The sequence below is a fragment of the Spermophilus citellus genome (genome assembly GCF_964194105.1).
Source record: "Spermophilus citellus genome assembly, chromosome: 2".
NCBI lineage: Eukaryota > Metazoa > Chordata > Mammalia > Rodentia > Sciuridae > Spermophilus > Spermophilus citellus.
Window position 1 is genome coordinate 39,186,044 of NC_138183.1, and position 22,107 is coordinate 39,208,150.

A 22,107-nucleotide genomic window follows, 5' to 3' on the forward strand; every position below is an offset into this window, starting at 1 on the left:
GATGTAAAAAATACATAGACACTGAAATACTGCAGCATTTTAATCATTACCATACTGAATGAAAATTTTTTAAGTTTATGTTAAGGGCTGAGAATGGAGCTCAGTAACCAAACTCTTGCCCAACATATATGTGAGGTTCTGGGTTTCACCCTCAGTACTACAAAAACAAGAATGATTTTTTAAAATTTTTTATTTATTTATTTTTTTTGTGAGAGAGAGAGAGAGAAATTTACTTTTTAGTTTTAGGCGGACACAATATCTTTGTTTTTGTATGTGGTGCTGAGGATTGAACCTGGGCCACACGCATGCCAGGTGAGCGTGCTACAGCTTGAGCCACATCTCCAGCCCCAAAAGAATGAATTTTAAAAATTTATTTTAAACTTACATGAAGTAAATTTAATATAATGAACTTAGGCAATTATTTCCTAGTTTGAAAAATCATAAGGCAATGCAATATTACAATTTTCTATGTAATCGATCCTAATGTGATTCCTTTGGTTTGTTATTAATTTCTACTTGGTATAAACATTAAAGTTAACTCTCAGAGAAATCATCGTAAGACCTCTACAAGTTAATTCCACCAGGAAAAGAATAACTCAATACTTAATCATACAGACTCAATCATGCAAATGATCAAATGGAGCAGAATGTGCTTCCATTTGTTTTATTCTAAAAATATTGCCATTTATTATATACACATAATTTTATTATTATCACACAAGATACACTAAGCTCTTATTTATAAAAACATTCTAATAGAACTTCCTACCAAATTATAAACCCTAACAATATAATGATGTTCACAAAGGGTGTAGAAATACCATAATGTGCAAGTAAGAAATGGCAGAAAAACATGGGTGGGTACTATTTTTATCTGGTTTGGTTTTTTAAAGAAATGGATGTTAAAAAATGGCCTTTTCTGGATAGTTTAATAATATAATTTATCAGGAGTTCAGGAAGCTGAGGCAGGAGGATCCCAAAAAGCCAGCTTTAGCAACTCAGTGAGGCCTGAAGTAAATTAAGAAGACCCTGCCTCAAAGATAGATAGATAGATATATAGATAATAGTAATATGCATGAACTAGGGATATGGCTCATTGGTTAAGTGCCCCTGGATTCAGTTCCTGGTAAAAATGTGTGTGTGTGTGTGTGTGTGTGTGTGTAAAATATATATGTGTGTGTGTGTGTGTGTGTAAAAATTAGTTGTCCTCATTATCCTAGATTGCTTCTTCTAGGACCCACTAAGAATAATAAAATCTGAGGATGCTCAAGTCCCTTATGTAAAACCTATATATATCTTTCCATATACCATTTATGTATTATATATATATTTATTTATGAATGAAGTAGGGCTCCCAATGGTGTCCAGGCTGGCCTTGAAGCCCAGAGTTCAAGTGATTTTCCTACCTCAGGCTCCCAATCAGTGGGACTTAGAGGCATATGTCAGAGAACCCAGCCCTCCCATATACTTATATACTTTCTTCCTTTCCGTCCCAGTTCATTTATTTATATACACATAAAAACATGAAGGATATAAAATCAACACACATAAAAAATAAGGCATTTCTGAACATCAATGACAAATCTCCTGAAAGAGAAACTAGGAAAACCACCCCATTTACAACAGCCTCAAAAAAATAAAATAATATACTTGGGAATCAACGAAAGAGGTGAAAAGACCTCTACAATGAAAATTACAGAACACTAAAGAAAGAAATTAAAGAAGACCTTAGAAGATGTAAAGATCTCCCATGTTCTTGGATAGGCAGAATTAATATTGTCAAAAAAACTATACTGGGGCTGGGGTTGTGGCTCAGTGGCAGAGTGCTTGCCTAGCATGTTTGATCCTCAGCACCACAATAAATAAATAAATAAACAGATATTTTTGGCCTAAATTTTATTTCAAAAGCAATGGTTCTACAGAATTTGCAAAAATCTTTAACACTGCAAATTCTTAGGAAATTTAGGTGTCATACAGTTTATCTGACGTTATGAAATGAGTATTTGTATACTCCCCACAAATTCATATGTTAGGTTCTTGCCCCCTATGTGATTTTTGAATTCAAAATTTATTTGGGGTTAGATGAGAACATAAAAGTAAAGCCCTGGTCTAATGAGATTAGTGCCCTTAGAATAAGAGACAATAGAGAACTAGCTCTCACTCTCCATATCACAATGAGGGCACAAAGACTGAGTAAATGAATTAGTAGCATCTAGGCCACCCATCTATATTTTTAGCCACAAGTGACTAAAAGAACATGTTTTAGGCCAGGTGCAGTGTCATAAGCCTATAATCTCAGTGGCTCTAGAGGCTGAGCCAGGAGGATCGTGAGTTCAAAGCCAGCCTGAGCAAAAGTGAGGCACTAAGCAACTCAGTGAGACCTTGTCTCTAAATAAAATGCAAAATAGGGCTGGGGATACGGTTCAGTGGTCAAGTGCCTGTGACTTCAATCCCCAGTACCAAAAAAAAAAAAAAGGACAACACTTTAGAAAAAGCATATTAAAATAATAAGGTCTATTTTTAAACTATTATTAAATCAATTAATACTTAAAAATCCATGTCCACAGTCAGGGTATGGTATAGCTCAGTAACAGATGCTGCTTAAGATGCACAAAGCTCTGAGTTCAAACTCTAGCACATATATACATAAATAAATAAGAACAAAATGCCCTGGGCTAGGGTTGTAGCTCAGTGGTAGAGTGCTTGTCTAGCCCATGTGAGGATTGATTTGGTTCAATCCTTAGCACCAAATAAATAAATACAATAAAAGTATTGTGTCCATTTACAACTAAAAAGTATATATGTGTGTGTATATAAATATAAAATACATTAAAAGACACAGACACACACACGCACACACACAAACTGGCTGGATGCTACTGGAATAGTCAAATTAGAATACCCTTACACTGTGGGGGGCTATAGAGATTAGTATAGAGTCAACTGGGTAAAGAATCAAGAGTCATTCTCCAGAATTAAAGGCTAATGTAAAATAGCAAAATATTTTCATATGGATTACCAGGTAGTCTGAGGTACAATATCTTATTACATTATAAGCTTTATTTTGTGACTATGTAAGTGACATTTATTTATAAGCATTATACAGGAGAAATGATTTGTACAGTACTTCAAAAATATGTAGATCTTTATATTTTTGAAGGAAAGCTCTATACTGTTTTATACACCCTAGTACTAAAAGGATCATTAAATATTAAATACTTTTGTATACTTTCACTGTTTTGCACTGAACCAAAAACTGCTCTGAAAAATAAAGTCCACTATTAAAATTTTTTTTTTAATACAATGAGCAGTGAGACTTTGAGTTCCCTTATCTGTGAGGTTTTCAGTGAAATGTATGTGAATATGTGATTTTAATACGGTTTGTGAAGCAAATGAGACCCACTGATCATCCACTTTTGAACTCACAATAATATGTAACAGCAAACTATTACTTTTAAAAACTCACTTAATATACTGCAAAGCAGAGAATGGATTGTGCAATATAGTCATATAGAAAATTCATATTAAATTCCTTCCTTTCTTTTTTTCCCTTGATTAATCATAAATTTCAAAGACACAGTAATGATACGGGAAATTTTTAAATAATTAAATTCATTCAAAGAGTAGTATTTACAATTTTTTGAACTGAAGTGTTTAACAAATTATAACCAAAGTTCCTGATTTTTAAAACTAGATGTAGGGCTGGGGATATAGGTCAGTTCTCAGAGTGCTTGCCTCACATACACAAAAGCTGTGAGTTCAATCCCCACCATCACACATACCCACACCCCCCAAAAAACTTAATGTAACAATTGATCTATTTTCTATTGATAACAATCTTTATAATATTCATTTTTAAATGTTTGTTAACTTGCCAAAAACTAATTCATCAATTCATATATTTTAGAATTTAAATTGGATTGTGCTTTTGTATTTGTTTTGTTGTTGACAATTGTTTCACACTCCCTCCTCAGATACAAATATCCTTGCAGTATGTAATTTAGTGACTAGCAATTTGATATCAAGGTCCATTGTTTATATCATGGGTAAGAAGAAAGCAACTCAAGAGCATACCTTTGGCCAAGAACCATTAATCCCAGATTTGTAGAATATTGACACTGGCTCAAAAAATATCATTCTAATATCATTTCCCAGAGTACAGCCAATCATGTGATTACAGTCACTTATGATGCTTTTGACTATATATAAAATTTTTCTTTGGTAAAGGATTGAACCCAAGGGGCTCTACCACTTAGTACCTACACCAGCCCTTTTGAAATTTAAGAGACAAAGTCTCTCTTAAATTACTGAGGCTGGCCTTGAATCCTTCTGCCTCAGCCTCCCAAATAGCTGGGATTATAGGCGTGTGCCACTATATCCAGCTTCAAATTTTATTTCTAATTATGATCTATTGCTTCATTAAAAACAAAAAATTAGGGGCTGGGGATGTGGCTCAAGTGGTAGCGCGCACGCCTGGCATGCATGCGGCCCAGGTTCGATCCTCAGCACCACATACAAAGATGTTGTGTCCGCAGAAAATTAAAAAATAAATATTAAAAAAATTCTCTCTCTCATTCTCTTAAAAAAAAAAAAAATGGCCAAGCATGATGGTGCATACCTATAATCCCAAGCCCTCAGAAGGCTGAGATAGAGGATCGAGGATCGCAGTTCAAGGCCAGCCTCAACAATTTAGTGAGGCTCTAGGCAATTTAGCAGGACTGTCTCCAAATTTAAAAAAATCAAAAGGGCTGGGATACAGCTCAGTGATAAGGTGCCCAGGAATTAAATCCCCATTATTTAAAAAAAAAAAAAAAAAAAGGTATGGAAATGCATGTACTTTATTGGAGAAAAAAATTATTATGAATATTATATTCTATACATACATATTTTTAAAATTTGGTACTGGGAATTGAACTCATGGCTGCTTTACCACTGAGTTACATCCCTAGCTTTTTATTTTTTATTTTGAAATAGGGTCTTGGCTAAGGTGCTGAGGCTGGCTTCAAACTTTCAATCTTCCTGCCTCAGGCTCCTGAGTCACTGAGATTACAGGCATACGCTACTGTGCCAGGCAAAAGGTATTTTTAAATATCACCATCTAATGCTAACTCTTGAGAGAAGTCAATAGCTTAAGTTGTGAAAGACTAAAAGGAATTTAATTAACAACTACACCTTCTTTAGAGCTTTGAGTCCTTTTTCTGGTTTTATGTCTTTTTTAAGAGAGGTCTCAGATAACTGTGATAGGAATAAATTAGTATATGACTTTAAGGTTTTGTTCTTGATAGCAAGACAAAAGGCTGGTCCTCACTTTTCCCTTGCTACCTTAAGCCTATCTATACTGTGTAGCTTTTGTTATTGTTACTATAGTTGCAAGAGCTTCACAAGACACCAAATCTGTTGATGGCTTATCTTGGACTTCCTAGGTTTCAAGCACTGTGAACAATAAATTTCTGTTGGTTATAAATTCCTCAGTCTAAGATACTTTGTTGTAGCAGCCCAGATAGACTAAGATAAATACCAAAATACTTCTGTGAATATTGAATTCAATTTAAATTCATGAAACAATGAGTTATTTCTACAGACCCTTCCCTACAACAGAATAACTTTGATACACAGGACAGTAGAATCACTGAATTATGATTATGCTAAGTACTAAAAAAGAAGAAACAATATTATGGGAGCTAATTTCTGGCAAGAAAACTACATTACCTTTCAGCACTAGTTTGTCCTGTGTGAAAAAGCAAAGAAAACTGAAGATATCTTACAAAAAAGCAGACTGTAGAAAATAATAATTCTGCTCAAAAGTGCTAATGCATTATTCTAACATCCTCATGAATTAGCCCAAAGCTAGGTATGTTTCAATCAACAAAACTAGAAATACTTCCTTCAGGCATGTTGACTTGTCCAACAGAATAACCTCACCTTGGATTTATTCCAAAAGAGGCTCTCAAATGCTCAGCAGCAACTCCTGAAAGGAGACCAGTCCAAATGTAGTAGGATAAATCCCCCCAAAAAGCTGAATCTCTGACATAGCAACAGGTGACCCTTGCTGTAAAGTTAGAGGATAAGTACACAAATAAATTTGTATTACTTTATCTATTAAATTTAAAAAATGCAAATGTTAACACATGTGCATAATAATCTTTAGCAACCAGCTGGGAAGATTTCAAGCCTCAATCTTAACTTGAATATACACGGGCTATTATAAAACTACCCTCAATTTTAAAATAATTAAATCAGAGACTCCTAAATAAAAGTGAAAAATCATGAACACTTCTCTGTAGCTACAGCACTACCATCACGACATACAGAGATATACAGTGTGTGTGTGTGTGTGTGTGCGCGCGCGCGCGCATGTGTTGCTGAGGATTGAACCAAGGGCCTCAAGCATGCTAAGTACATGCTCTACCACTAAGCTACAACCCCAGCCCAACAGGCTATTTTTAAAAGTATTAATATGGGAAATAAATATGCAGAGAAATACATGATGAACATCTCTTACCTCATAAATGTTGGGGTGCCACATTTTGGTCAAGAATCTGAAGGTAGGTGGTGAATATGGGTAGTCAATAGGAAATTTAATATGTGCCTGTAAAGGAAAAAAAAAATAAATGCTAATAAATGAGACAAGTTATTCATCTGCCTAATAATTTACCCAATTACACCACACAGAATCAAAGCTTCTTTCTATAGAATACAAACCTAAGAATAAAACAACTCATTTATACTATATTATCCCCCAGTGCCATAGGGTTACGAGCATGTTCTCAAAGCATGCCTTCAAATATTTATAAATGACTATGTTAAATCAAAGTTCATAGCCATTTACAGCTATTATAATTCTTAATTCATAGGGTGATAAAAATAAATGGAACATCTTGATGTAGTTCCTTTCCTTATAAAATTCATCTTTAAATATTTGAACATACCCTATTTTGTACTCTGCTTTTTATTACCTATATCTAAGTATCCTTTCATGTCATAAGTTGTTAGTATTAACATATTATTTCATCTAGATGAATCATTTTTAAAAAATATTTTCTGATTTGGGGGCATTAGACTGTTTTCTTACTCTTTGGCTATCATAAATACTATCAGAGCAAATGTCCGTGGAAAGATTCTCATTTAAAATAGCAGGGAATTCTGAAAAATGACCCTTGAAAATTCTCTCTTGTACAGAAGAAATGAGAAAATTGCCCAAAATTGTAAGAATCAATGTTTTCAGAATTCTAGAAGACAACCAAAAGCTTGTAGCAATTCAGAGAGTATATATTCAATGAAAATGTCTAAGGCACAATAAGAACAACAAGCTTTCTAAGTTTAATTCTGCCTAGTTCAATACTATAGCTCTGCAGTAGCCTTAAACCAAATACCTCCCAGTGGCTCAAGAGGCTGAGACAGGAGGATTTTGAGTTCAAAGCCAGCCTCAGCAATGGCAAGGTGCTAAGCAACTTTAGTTTCTCTAAAGAAACTACAAAATAGCACTAGGACTGTGGCTCAGTGGTCAAGTGCCCCTGAGTTCAATCCCTGAGTACCCCCCGCCCCCCCCCCCAAAAAAAAAACTCATATTCAAACCTAACAGGCATAGAAGAAAACACTATGACCTGGAAGTTCCTTAAACTTTACTATCCCCAGGGAACTGTTATTATTAGACACAGCTACTGATAATCTAGATGGAACTAGATAATCTAGATTGGAACTTGAACAATAAGAAAACATTTTCCCTGGAGGCACATGATTGTTTAACTTCAAAGCTACCTGAGTTGGGCGTGGGAGGACAATAAAACACACTGAGGAAAAAGAAATAATTGGGGGCTGGGGTTGTGGCTGAGTGCTCCCCTAGCACAGGTGAGGTCCTGGGTTCGATCCTCAGTACCACATAAAAATAAATAAAGATATTGTGCCCAACTACAACTAAAAAATAAATATTAAAAAAAGAAAGGTATCTTAAAAGAAAAAGAAAGAAAGAAAAAAATTGGAGTACATATCATTTGTAAAGCTCTGACAAGTTTCTACAGATCTAGAAGACCATGCCAATGTTTATAGGTACATTCTTAAGGCTCTACATATGCTCAGGAACAACTTGGGAAGGTCTCAAGCTCACATCTATGACTTATGCGCAAATAGGAAGTGAAAGCTAAGGTAGAGTCTGCAATAGTTTGGCTGTATGTTAAAAGGCATGCTCCAACACACAACACAGACAGCCTCTTCACAAAGCCCAGGTAATCCACTGATTCCAGCAAATTAAGGAAATCTGTATAATCACTAGCTGACAGAATAAAGAATTCACTGGCTATAAGAAAAAATAGAGGTATTATAAAATTAGTCTAAAATAAAGTCACTAAACAAGCAATTTCAACAGTAACAAAAAACAAACTTGAGGAAGGGAACACTCTAATATCTACAACTGTCAAATTATATTATTTAAATATCCAATAAAAGAGTATTACAGGTTGAGGCTGGGGCTCAGCACTAGTGCACTTGCCTGGCATGTTTGAGGCACTAGGTTCAATCTCAGCACCGCATACAAGTAAATAAAATAAAGGTCTATCAAAAACTGAAAAAAACATTTTTTAAAGTATTACAAGTCATAAAAAAAGAAACAAAACGTAGTTCATAAACAAGAAAAAACAATCAGTATAAAGCAAAGGTCCCAATGCTGAATTTACTAACAAAGACTTTGAAAGACTATTTTGAACATTTCAAAGTATTGAAGGAAAGCATTAAGTGTCTTATAACATTTCAATGGAGGAAGGGGGAAGAGAAGCAAGAAGAAAAATGATGACACTGGATTCTGTACCCCTGAGTTCTGGCCCTGGTATTCTTTTCCAGTCCTCTACCTTTGGCAAATCACTTAAATCTCTAGACCTCAATTTCCTTTTTGTATGAAATAGTGAAAAAACAATGACTAGAAAGTTATCATAAGGGGCAAGATGGCACAAGCTACAATCGCAACTATTTGGGAGGTTGAGGCAGGAGGATTGCAAGTTCCAGGTCAGCCTCAGCAACTTAGTGAGATCCTAAGTAACTTAAAAAGACCTGTCTCACAATAAAACGTAAAAAGACTAGGAATGTGGCTCAATGGTTAAGTGCCTTAGGTGCCCATGGGTTCAATCCTCAATACCAGAGAAACAACAACAAACAAGGAACGTTATCATAAGGATACAAATTTTAAAAGACAGTTTACTAAAATATTTTCCAAAAGTAAAAGGAGAAAATCTTCAAGCTTAATCAGAACACTTGTCCTCATTCATTCCCAATCCTAATAATAATCAAAATGACTTGAATAGATTACAAATTTAATGAGAGCAAAAGAAATTAAAGCACTGACTGGCGACTAAGGAAAATTAAATTTTTTTTAGCTAATTGTATTACAGTTAGTTTTCAAAAACTAGCCAGGGGGATCACAAGTTGGAGAAGAGCTTTGGCAATTTAGCAAGGCCCTAAGCAACTTAGATAGGCTCTGTCTCTAAATAAAATACAAAAAGGGCTGGAGATGTGCCTCAGTGATTAAGTGCCCCTGGGTTCAATCCCCAGCAATAAACAAACAAATAAATAAATAAATAAGCATTCTAAAATATTCATAAATGAAATTACAGGATATCTGAAATAATGTGAGGCTTTGGGTGTACAGGGTATGGATAAAAACAAGATTTGCAAGGAGTTTGTTATGGAAACTGTGACAGGTACATAATAGTTTAATATACTCCAATTTCTACTTTTTCTTTTTTTATTTTTTAAAAGTTGTCAACAGACCTTTATTTTATTTATTTATTTGCAGTGTTGAAAATCAAATCCAGTGTCTCACACATGCTAGGCCACCAAGCACAACTCCAGCCCTCTACTTTCATATTGGAATTATTATTTTTTGGAGGGTGAGGTGGGGGTGTTTGTACCGGGATTGGAACTCAGGGACACTCAACCACTGAGCCACATCCCCAGCCCTATTTTATATTTTATTTAAAGATGGGGTCTCACTGAGTTGTTTAGTGGTTTGCTTTCTACGTTTAAAAATTTCCATAACCAGGGGGATGGTGACACTCCCCTGTAATCCCAGCGGCCCTGTAGGCTGATCATGAGTTCAAAGCCATCCTCAATAAAAGCAAACCACTAAGCAACTCAGTGAGACCCTGTCTTTAAATAAAATATAAAATAGGGCTGAGTGTCACCATCCCCCTGGTTATGGAAATTTTTAAACGTTGTAGAAAGAGCAAAAAAGGGAGGGAGGGAGGGAGGGAGGGAGGACGGAAGGACAGAAGAAAGAGAAAAAGCTGAATTCAGGCTGAGGATGTGGCTCAAGCGGTAGTACGCTCGCCTGGCATGCGCAGGGCGCTGGGTTCGATCCTCAGCACCACATAAAAATAAAAATAAAGATGTTGTGTCCACCGAAAACTAAAAAATAAATATTAAAAAAAAGTTGACGGATACACAATTGCAATTTTTTTTTATAATTTTATTTTATTTATTTATTTTTATGTGGTGCTGAGGACTGAACCCAGGGCTTTGCATGTGAAAGGTTAGAGTTCTACCACTGAGCCATAACCCCAGCCCCTGCACAATTACTTAAAAAAAAAAAAATGTATTAGGATGCTTTCCATTACCAAAATCATATTTATGCACTAAGTACCTCTACTATCCAAGTAAATAAATATGATGGAACTCAGCAAAGTGACTATAAAGTTCAAATAAAAGTATATAAAAGGGCTATTTAAAGTATGTTTTAATTGGGATAAATTTCATTATTCATACAGGTATTTTTGTTACTGTTCAAACCTCATATCAGAATAGTTAATGGGATGATAAAATTACTTTAATATTGCACATCAGAGGTCATCAAGATTTTGTCCAAAAGTGACGTGGACTTGGCTTCTCATAATCTCTCCATACTGAGGATATACCCAGGGATACTCTACCACTGAGCTATGTTCCCAGGCCCTTTCTTTTTTATTTTGAGACAGGCTCTCGCACTAGGTTGCCAAGACTAACCTCAAATTGCTATCCTCCTGCCTCAGCCTCTAGAGTAGCTGGAATTATAGGTGTGCATCACCAAAGCAGCTCGGTTATTTGTGCCCAGCCAGACTGCAGCACATCCCAATTTGTCCTTGATTATATTTCCTAAGTCTCATTGATAATACTTCCTACATGCCTCAAAATACATCTTGCGTTTGTTACTACTTTTCCTGTCTTTGCTTACATGTGTGTGTGTTTTTATTTATACATTCCTTTCCCTTTGTATGGTGTCTTTCTACCTTCTCAGTTTAACTAAAGCATCATCCTTCATTGTAAACCTTCCCTGAACATCTCAGCCAGCAATAGGCATTTCTTTCACAATGATCTCTTGGCACCTAGTAGATACAAATTAAATGCCTTAAAATTTGTAATAGGTATCTGGAGTCTTTGGTGATTTTTTTTTTTTTTAACCTCATTCTAGAAGTGATCTGAACATTGTAGGGAGGACACAGATAGTAGTAATGGTACAGATATTATTTTGGTGTTACTAGCACTTTCAAGTTTGCAGATTAGTGAAAGACTTAAGGTGTTACTTGAAAAAGAATCTGAACTGTGTCTCAGGGTCTAAATTACTCATGTTAACAGTAGTGTGACTCCTTGGATTTATTTTCTCTATTACTCAGTATAGCCTGGTAAAGAACATCACACACATACACAGAAAACAATAGCCAAAACAATTCCAGTTCAAGGCCAGCCTACAATTTAGTGAAATCCTGTAGCAAAATAAAAAGTAAAAAGAACTGGGAATATGGATATAGCTCAGCAGTAAAGTGCCCCTGGGTTCAACCCCCAGTATGTATGTTGTATGTATACATATAAAAATAAATAAATGAATAAATATTGACCGTATTTCTATACACTAATCAAGAATCTGAAAAGAAACTTAAGAAAACAATCCCAGGGCTGGAGATGTAGCTCAGTGGTAAATAAAGTGCTTGCCTAGCATGCTTAAGGCCCTGGGTTCAATCCCCAATACTGGCAGGGGCCGGGGCCCGGACATATATGACAATTATATTTATAACATCAGAAAGGATAAAGTATTTAGAAATAAACTTAACCAAGGAAACCAAAGATTTGTACACTAAAAACTATGAAATACTGAAAATTTTTTGAAAAGACACAAATGAAGACAAGTTCATAGGCTGTTGTTTTTTTTGTTTTGTTTTGTTTTGTTTTGTTTTGTGGTGATATAACCCAGAGGCATTTTACCACTGAGTGACACCTTCAGCCCTTTTTATTTTTTGAGACAGGATCTCACTAAGTTGCTTAGGACCACACTAAATTGCTGAGACTGGCCTTGAACTTGTGATCCTCTTGTTTCAGCCTCCCAAACCACTGGGATTACAGGTGAACACCACCATCCCCAGATGGAATTCATTAATGTTAAAATTCGTTATTGCTAACTACCCGAAGTGAAATAAAAATTAAGACATCCTCAAGCTCATGGGTTGGAATTCATTATTATTAAATGTTAGTAGTATCTGAAGTGATCTATAGATTCAATGCAATCTTTATCAAAATGCCAAGATCTGTACAGAAATAGAAAAATCCATCCTAAAATTCCTAAAAATGGAATCTTCAGGGAACTTAAGTAGCTAAACAATCTTGAAAAGAACAAAATTGAAGGTCTCATACTGATTTTAAAACTTATAGAAATGCGACAATTTGGGGTTGGGGATGTGGCTCAAGCAGTAGCGCGCTTGCCTGGCATGCGTGCGGCCTGGGTTCGATCCTCAGCACCACATACAAACAAAAATGTTGTGTCCGCCGAAAACTAAAATATAAATATTAAAATTTTCTCTCTCGGGCTGGGGATGTGGCTCAAGCGGTAGCGCGCTCCTCTGGCATGCGTGCGGCCCGGGTTCGATCCTCAGCACCACATACAAAAAACGATGTTGTGTCCGCCGATAACTAAAAAATAAATATTAAAAATTCTCTCTTACTCTCTCCCTCTATCACTCTCTCTTAAAAAAAAAAAATTTTCTCTCTCAAAAAAAAAAAAAAGAAAAAGAAAAAGAAAAAGAAATGCGACAATAATCAAAACACTGTGAGCTAGCATAGTGACAGACATAAGGATCATCTTAGAAATAGAAAAGAATTCCAAGGAAAAAACCCTCATATATATGGTCCAATGATTTTTCAAGAAGAATGCCAAGACCATTTAATAGGGGGAAAAAACCCGATATTTTCAATAAGTGATACCTGCAAAAGGTTGAATATGGACCCTTATCTTAGACCATATACAAAAATTACTTCAGGGCTGGGGATGTGGCTCAAGTGGTAGCACGCTCGCCTGGCATGCGTGCAGCCCGGGTTCGATCCTCAGCACCACATACAAACAAAGAAAGATGTTGTGTCCGCCGATAACTAAAAAATAAATATTAAAATTCTCTCTCTCTCTCTCTCAAAAAAAAAATTACTTCAAAGACCTACATATAAGGTCTAAAATTATAAACTTCTTAGAAAAAAACAAGGAAGAGCTTCATGACACTGAGTTCAGCAATGACTTCTTGGAAACAAATTCCAAAACCAAACTGATTAAAGAAAATCTGAAGTTCATAAAAATTTAAAACTTTGGCGCAAAGAACTATAAACAGTGAAAAGGCAACCTGTGAGTCATCTACCCAATAAGAGGTTAATAACAAGAACACATAAAAATTAAAATAGTAGCAAATATGATTTAAAAAAAATCAAAATGGAAAAAGGACATAAGTAGATGTTTAAAGAAAATACACAAATGGTCAATAAGCACATGAAGATTCTTTTTTTTTTTTTTTTTTTTTTTTTTTTTTTTTAAAGAGAGAGTGAGAGACACAGAGAGAGAGAGAGAGAGAGAGAGAGAGAGAGAGGATTTTTTTTAATCTTTATTTTTTATTTTTCGGCGGGCACAACATCTTTGTTTGTATGTGGTGCTGAGGATCGAACCCGGGCCGCACGCATGCCAGGCGAGCGCGCTACCACTTGAGCCACATCCCCAGCCCCCACATGAAGATTCTTACCATCACTAATCATTAGGGAAATGAGATATATTTCACAATTATGATGGCTACTATCACTCATAACAAACAGGGACTGTGATGTAGCTCAGTGGTAGAGTATGTATTTACCAGGCAGAAGGCCCTGTGCTCAATCCCCAGAACCACTAAACAAACAAAACAAAAACTAGAAAATAACATTGTAGAGGATATGGAGAAATTGGAAACCTTGTGCACTCTTGGTGGCAATGTAATATGTTGCATGTGCTTATGAAAAAAAAAAAAAAAGAGAGAGAGAGAGTATGATGGGGCCAAAGTGTAGCTCAGTAGTAGAGCACTTGCCTCAAAGAGAGATTTTCCCATTCATGTTGATGGCAGCTTATCTACAACAACCAAAAGGTAAAGCAACTGGAATGTCCATTGACGGATAAGTGCATAAAGAAAATGTGGTATAGGGCTGGGGATGTGGCTCAAGCGGTAGCGTGCTCGCCTGGCTTGCATGCGGCCCGGGTTCGATCCTCAGCACCACATACAAACAAAGATGTTTGTCTGCCGAAAAACTAAAAGTAAATATTAAAATTCTAAAAAAAAAAAAACAAAAAAAACAAAAAACCCAAAAAAGAAAATGTGGTATACATAGAATAGAATATTATTTTGTAAAACAGAAATTCTGACACATGCTACAAGATGATGAAACTTGATATTATGTTACTATGGTTACAAAAGGACAAATTTGAAGCTACCCAAATGGATAGCTGAAAAAGAATGGATAAAATAAACTAGTTACTTAATAGATTACTATAACAGCAATGAGAATAAGTGATCCTCAATTACACAACTACAAATAAAACACATTGCAACTTTGAGAGAAATAAGCCAGACACAAAATACTCACATTGTACAAATCCAGTATGAAATTCAAAAAAAGGCAAAACTAATCTATGCTGTTAGAAATCAGGATGGTGATTATTTCAGTGGATGGGAGAACAGTTACGGAAAGAAGCACAAGAAAGTGTTCTATATTGCTAGTAATGTTCTTTTTTTCATGATCTTGGTACTACATAAATACATGCCCCAAAAAATTTGTGAAAATTCACCCATCTATATACTTTTATGTGCCTTACTGTATTCATGTTTTGATGAGATCAAAATTTATCATTGTAATAAAAGACTTAAAATTCCTGGGCATATTGGTGTACACCTGTAATCCCAGTGACTCAGGAGGCTGAGTCAGGAATATCAAAAGCTTGAGGCCAGCTTTAGCAATCAGTGAGGCCCTAAGCAACTTGGAGAGATCCTATCTCGAATAAAAAATAAAAGGGGCTGGGGATGTAGCCCAGTGGTTATGCTCCCCTGAGTTCAATCCCTGGTAACCCCTTTCCCTCCACCCCCCCAAAAATATATATTAATAATAACCTTGTGTTGGGGCTGGGGATACAGCTCAGTTGGTAGAGTGCTTGGCTCACATGCACAAGGGCCTGGGTTCAATACCCAGCACCACAAAAAAATTTAAAAAGTACAATAACCTTGTGTTTTTCAACATTTTGAGATGAGATTTATATTTCTGACAATTCAGATATAAATTACTGATAAGCACATTAGAAAACTAAATAATGTGAGGTGGAAAGGTTAATCAACTCTAGCAGAAATGAAATACTACATGTAAATGAAAATGTAAAATGGTATATGGGGTTAATTAATGTATTTATAGGATGGGGTGTTATGAGGGAAATTCTCATCTTTCATAGTACAAATTGAATAGTTAATAGCAAACTAAAAAGGCAAAATAACAACAACAAAAAAAGAGAAACAGTCCTAAAGATATTTGGAAATATGGGAACAATACAAGACAGAAATGATTCAAAGTAATTGGGGAGAGATGTTAAGGGCAGGAAAGGGTTAATACAGTGATCCACTGATTTTCGTTTGAAATCTTATAAACCATATAGTAATTTACTAATCAAGTTTGTCCCTATGCTAGAAGAATGTCAATTCTAAAATTTAAAATGATAATGTATCAAGTCTAAAAAGTAATATATTAAGAAAAATAAATAAGTATATTGTTTCTAAATTTTTCATGTAAGAACTTTTTTTGTAGGGGTGGTACTGGAGATTAAACCCAGAGGGTAGCCTGTAATCCCAGTACACCTGTAATCCCAGCAGCTCAGGAGACTAGTTCAAAGCCAGTTCCAGCAATTTAGTGAGGACCTAAGGAAATCAGCGTAACACTGTTTCTAAATAAAATATTTAAAAAGTCTGGGGATGTGACTCAGTGGTTAAGTACCTCTGGGTTCAATTCCTGGTACAAAACAAACAAACAAAAAAACCAAGAGGTGCTCTGCCACTGAACTACATCCCCTGCCCTTTCTATTTTATTTCAAGACAGGATCTTGCTAAATTGCTGAGGTTAGTCTTGAATTTGTGATCCTCCTGCCTGGCTTCCCAAATAGCTGAAATTACTGAGTAGATGGGTTTACAGGAATACCACGCTTCACTTCTACTAGGTACTTTTGATAGGAATGACACAAAAAGCTTAAAAACTCTAAAGGAAATAATTAATTTTATAACACTGAAACTGAACAATTCTGTGTAATAAAATAATACCATAAATATGGCTAAAGGCAAACCCAAACTGGGGTAAATTTTTAAAGCTCCTCACAAAGAATTACATAAGATGCACACTAAATCAAAGCATAAAAACCTACCCATCAGGGCTGGGTTGTGGCTCAGTGGTACAACGCTTGCCTAGCATGTGTGAGGCACTAGGTTCAATACCCAGCACCATATAAAAATAAATAAATAAAATAAAGGTATTGTGTTCATCTACAACTCAAAATATATACATATTAAAAAAAAACTAACCTATGTATATAGTAAGCAGGCAAAGGATATGAACAAGCCAAAAAGGAAAAATATGGTACTTACCAGCCTTTTCAGCTAAGCAACTCAGTGAGACCCTGCCTCTAAATAAAATACAGGGCTAGGATGTGGCTCAGTGGTTAAGTGCCCCTGAATTCAATCCCTGGTACCATCCCCCACCAAAAAAAGGAAGGAAGGGAGGAAGGGAGGGAGGGAGGGAGGGGGGAGGAAAGGAAGCTCTAGATTATAGTAATAACAAAAAAGGAAGAAATCTCTAACTCTTTGACTTTATCATACCAAATGACAAGCAATAAAGTTTTATTACCAAAGCAGATACCTCTGGTGACAGTCCTTTAGAGAACAATAAACTGAAAAAATTTTAAACCCCTTACTTCATGAATCAATTTTTTTTTTCATTTTTGCTTTTTGTGGCACTGATGATTAAACTCAGGTCTACGTGTGTGTTAGGTAAGCACTCTACCATTGAGCTATATACCCAAACTTTTTATTTTATTTTACTTTGAGACAGGCTATTGCTAATTTGCCCAGGCTGGTTATGTACCTGCAGTCTTCATTAGCCTCCTGAGTAGCTACCACATGTGGTCATTAGTCCATAGTTCACTGTCAAATAGTAACAAAGCGTAACTTAAATATCTTTTTTTTTTAAATCAATTTCTGAGGTGTAGAAAATAGATCCTTAAAAAAAAATACAAAATAGGGCTGGGGGTGTGGCTCACTGGTTGAGTTCCCCTGAGTTCAATCTTTATACACCACCCACACAAAAAAAAAAAAAAAAAAAAAAAACAACTGCTGAGAGGGGTTAGGGATTTAACTCATTGGCAGAGCTTTTGCCTAGCACACACAAGGCCCTGAGTTTGGTTCTCAGCTCTGGAAAACAAAACAAAACAAAACTGCAGAGGGCTGCGAGCAGAGTGGTGCAGGCCTCTAAACCTGTAGGCTGAGGCTGAGAGAACTGCAAATTCCAGGCCAGCCTCAGCAATGTAACGAAGTTCTAAACAACTTAGTGAAACTGTCTCAAAATAATAAAAATAAAAGGGCTGGGGATGCAGCCCAGAGGTAAACTGCCCCTGGGTTCAATCCCCAGTACCCACCCAGTACCCAAAATTGAAGAGTGCCTGTTAGATCTTGATGTATCACATTACTAATTACTGAAAAATAACTTGTTAAGACTGAGCTAACTCATGTTCTTTTTTACCAAACCACCCCGAGGAAAGAAGAAATACATGTGTCAGACGTGCCAAACAGGCAAAAAATAGAAATTTGATGTTATACAACCACAGATCTCAATTCTGATTTTAAATACACACTAATTCAAGGTTTGAACAAATGAAAAGTTATTGACGGTAATGTTTTTACCAAGCCAAAGAGGTACAGTGGTATGAAATACATGCTTTGCTATTCTCTCAAGATATGGGATTATCACTCTTCTAAAAAGTTATCTGCTGCCAGGGGTGGTGGCATACGCCTGTAATCCCAGTAGTTTTGGAGGCTGAGACAGGAGGATCAAGAGTTCAAAGCCAGCCTCATCAAAAAGCGAGGCCCTAAGCAACTCAGTGAGACTGTCTCTAAATAAAATACAAAATAGGGCTGGAGGTGTGGCTCAGTGGTCGAGTGCCCTTGAGTTCAATCCCTGGTATCTTCCCCCCAAAAAAGCTATCTGCCATATGTAGCCTAATCATCAATAGAAAATATGAGAGGAAAGCCACTAGGAATTAGAGGAAAGGACAGAATGATACAATACAGACTTATACCAAAGGCTAAGATGTCAAAAGGAAAATAAGCTCATTATATTTGGGTTAGCACGAAACTTTTCTTTTCAAGCCAAAAATTTCTTTTAACAGAATGATGGTAAATGTGTCTTCCTAAAAATGCAGTTATATATATAAAAAATATATTTAAGTAACGAAAATATAGTTTATTGAATCCAAAAGCATTCTGGAAAAAAAGTCAAAGACAAAGACACAGTCTAAAGGCTCCTAACACCACACAAATACATATGTAACTTTTACCTTTAGCTATTCAAGGGGAAAAAACAATTCTAGTGCTAATAATGTTTCTAAAATAATGATGGAAGGAAGAAAAATCATATCAAGGAAGTCACAGGAATTTATAAATCCATTAAAATCATAAATCATTCCTGTGCTCACTTTGAATATATGATCTACAATGTTAAACTAGGATATTCTCAGGGGTCTAAAACTATGAGGTAGGACAGAGATTGTAAAATAAATTTGGGAGCAATGAACCTAAACAAATTTAAATGTAAACCATCCTTCATAGTTCGGCATAGTTTTCATAAATACGCAAGCATGTCAGTTTGGGGCAATCAGAGCATTCTTAATCTGCCGAAGACACATTACATGAAAAGATACTACAGTAACAATACAAATTTGGAAAATAATTTTGAAACTAAAAACTTACAAAGGTTTAACAGTTTTCAAACATCTTCATTATACTATGAACCATAACTCACAACATATAGATGGTCTCCTAACTTACTACACCTTAAAAATTTTCTACTTTCAAATGGTATAAAAGCAAATACTACTGAGCATAGGTGGCCTATAATCCCAGTAATTTGGGAGATTGAGGGAGGAAGATTGCACTTTTGAAGCCAGTCTTGGCAACTTAGCAAAACCCTGTCTCAAAAAATTAAAAAGGCTGGGATGTCCAATGGCAAAGTGCCTGTGGATTCTATCTCCAGTAGGAAATAAAAAAAAAAAAAAAAAGAAAGAAAGAAAGAAAGAAAAGGTCAGGGGAGGCGATTAATACCCATTCAGTGGAAACCTTATTTCAAATTTTGATCTTTTCTGAGTCAGCAATATATGGTACCATACTCTCTCAGGATGTTGGATAATAGCAGCAAGCCACAGTTCCCTGCCAGCCACACAATAATTCTCCCAGTGTAAATTATCTGAGCTGGGTGCCATGGCACACACCTATAAATCCCAGTGGCTTAGGAGACTGAGGCAGGAGGATCTCATGTTCAAAGGCAGTTTCAGCATCTTAGTGAGACCCTATTTCAAAATTTAAAAAATTAAAAAGAGCCAGTCATGTGGCTCAGTGATTTAGTGCCACTGAGTTCCCTCCTCATCCCGCACCCCAAACCCCTGTACATATATGTCTAATATGTAATATTCAAAGGTTGGCTTGCCATTATTACAAGATAGTGCTTTTTACTCTCCTGGAAGATGTTTTACCTTCATGTTCTAACCAGAGATTAAAGAAAAAAAATATAACTTTATTTTATCTATTTATTTTTATGTGGTACTGAGGATTGAAGCCAGGGCCTTACATATGCTAAGCAAATACTGTGCCAATTGAGCTACAACCACAGCCCAGATTTAGCTATTCTTAAAGAAAAACTAAACAACAAATTCTCAACAAATTCTCTGTAGCCTATATATAGGCAAAAAAAAGTTCATGTCCCATTCAAAAATGTTATTTTTTATACAGTTAAAGCATAAAAGGGTAACAATTTTGCCAGTGTAATCAGCTTTGTTGTTTCACACATATGCACACAAAGCTAAATATTATTACCTTGGCAAAATATGACTTTTATTTATAGCTTATTGAAATAAGCAACACTTCCTAATATAAAATTAAGTCAACACTAACTTCAATTTAAATACAGACAAAAGAACTTTTTAGTATTAAAGTGAGAGTATTTAAAACAACAACATATAAACTCATTAAGGATAAAGAGAATGGCCTGGTCTGATGGTACATGCCTGTAATCCCAGCAACTCAGGAGGCTGAGAAGGATCCAAGTTCAAAGCCAACTGAGACCCTGTCTCGAAATAAATAAAAATGGCTGAGGATGTAGTTTAGTGTTAAGCATCCCTGAATTCAATCCCTGGTACAAAAAAGAAAAGAAAAGAAAGAAAGAAAAGGAGAGGAAAGAAAGAGAAGGGGAGACGACAATAAATGAAATAAAAAGAATTGTGCAATATTTTTTTTTTAAGGGAATTTAGCAGACCTCAGAAGGTTGAAATCTAAGTGTGTGGGAGATGGCGGAAGAAGGGTTGAAACAAGTTCATGTGTAAGAGAAAACTGGAAAGGCTTAGGAAGAGAACAGTTAGTACTTCTGAAAGTCAAGGTGGGAGGTGGGGCTGAAAATAAAAGGATGGAAGGATATATAAATAAAGTTAAAAACTTTAAACACCCAGATCTCTTCTTTCAGTCCTTTAATCAGGTGATTGCTCCCACATTGTAGAAGACTAAAGATTTATATTCTGGAAAGGTTAAACAGAATCTCTAACAAAGTATAAAAATGAGGTTTACTGAAAGCAAAGGGAATGAATGACAAAACTACATGCTTGTCTTGGGGGCTGGGGTGGTGGCTCAATGGTAGAGTGCTCGCCTAGCATGCATGAGGCACTGGGTTCGATCCTCGGCACTACATAAAAACAAACTAATGTGTTCACCTAAAACTAAAGATACATAAATAAAAATAAATAAATATTTTTTTAAAAAACTACTTGCTTGTCTCACTCACCTGCCACCCCTCTATCCCCAAGTGAAAATTTACAGAATTCTCTTCCAGACACACTGTTATTTCATGAGAAAGGATCTTTGGATAATGCTGTTTAGGAGCATCCCATTAAAAACCCAACCTCAAGGGCTGGGGATGTGGCTCAAGCGGTAGCGCGCTCGCCTAGCATGCGTGCAGCCCGGGTTCGATCCTCAGCACCACATACCAACAAAGATGTTGTGTCCACCGAGAACTAAAAAATAAATATTAAAAAAAAATTCTCTCTCTCTCTCTCTCTCTCTCTCTCTCTCTCTCTCTCTCTCCTCTCTCTCTCTCAAAAAAATAAAGAAATGCAGATAAAAAAAAAAACCCAACCTCAGTTTGCTGAGGCCCACTAATAAGCCAACTGCATTCGGCGTCCCACTTGCTACTTTTTAGAGATTGACCTACCTACCTTACTTCCTTTCTTTTATAATGAAGACTGAATGCAAGGGCACTTTACCACTAAGCTACATCTCCAAACCTTTTATTTTTTAATATATTTTGAGACAGTGTCTCACTGAGTTGCTTAGGGCCTTGCTAAATTGCTGAGGCTAAACAGCCTGGAACTGTCTCTGCCTATGGAATCCTGGGAATTATAGGAGTGTGCCACCATGCCTGGCTTAGTGACAGACTTCAATATGAAACACCACCAAAAATGAGAAGAATCTCCAAAATAAAGGACAAAGTTAGAAAAGAAAAAAAAAAAAAACTTAAAAAGCATCCTAA

General features: G+C 35.9%; 1 protein-coding gene across 2 annotated transcripts in view; it reads right to left on the bottom strand.

The window, feature by feature from the left end:
- The window catches only part of UBE2R2 (ubiquitin conjugating enzyme E2 R2), a 108,846-nt gene that overhangs the window by 26,069 nt on the left and 60,670 nt on the right, over window positions 1–22,107 (bottom strand). The window contains exon 2 of one of the 2 annotated variants that reach the window (XM_081272353.1): window positions 6,503–6,589. The exons of the other annotated variant lie outside the window; for it this stretch is intronic. Coding sequence (XP_081128479.1) covers window positions 6,503–6,589 — 87 coding nt within the window. The remainder of the gene's footprint in view (window positions 1–6,502; window positions 6,590–22,107) is intronic. 2 annotated transcript variants of the gene reach the window in all.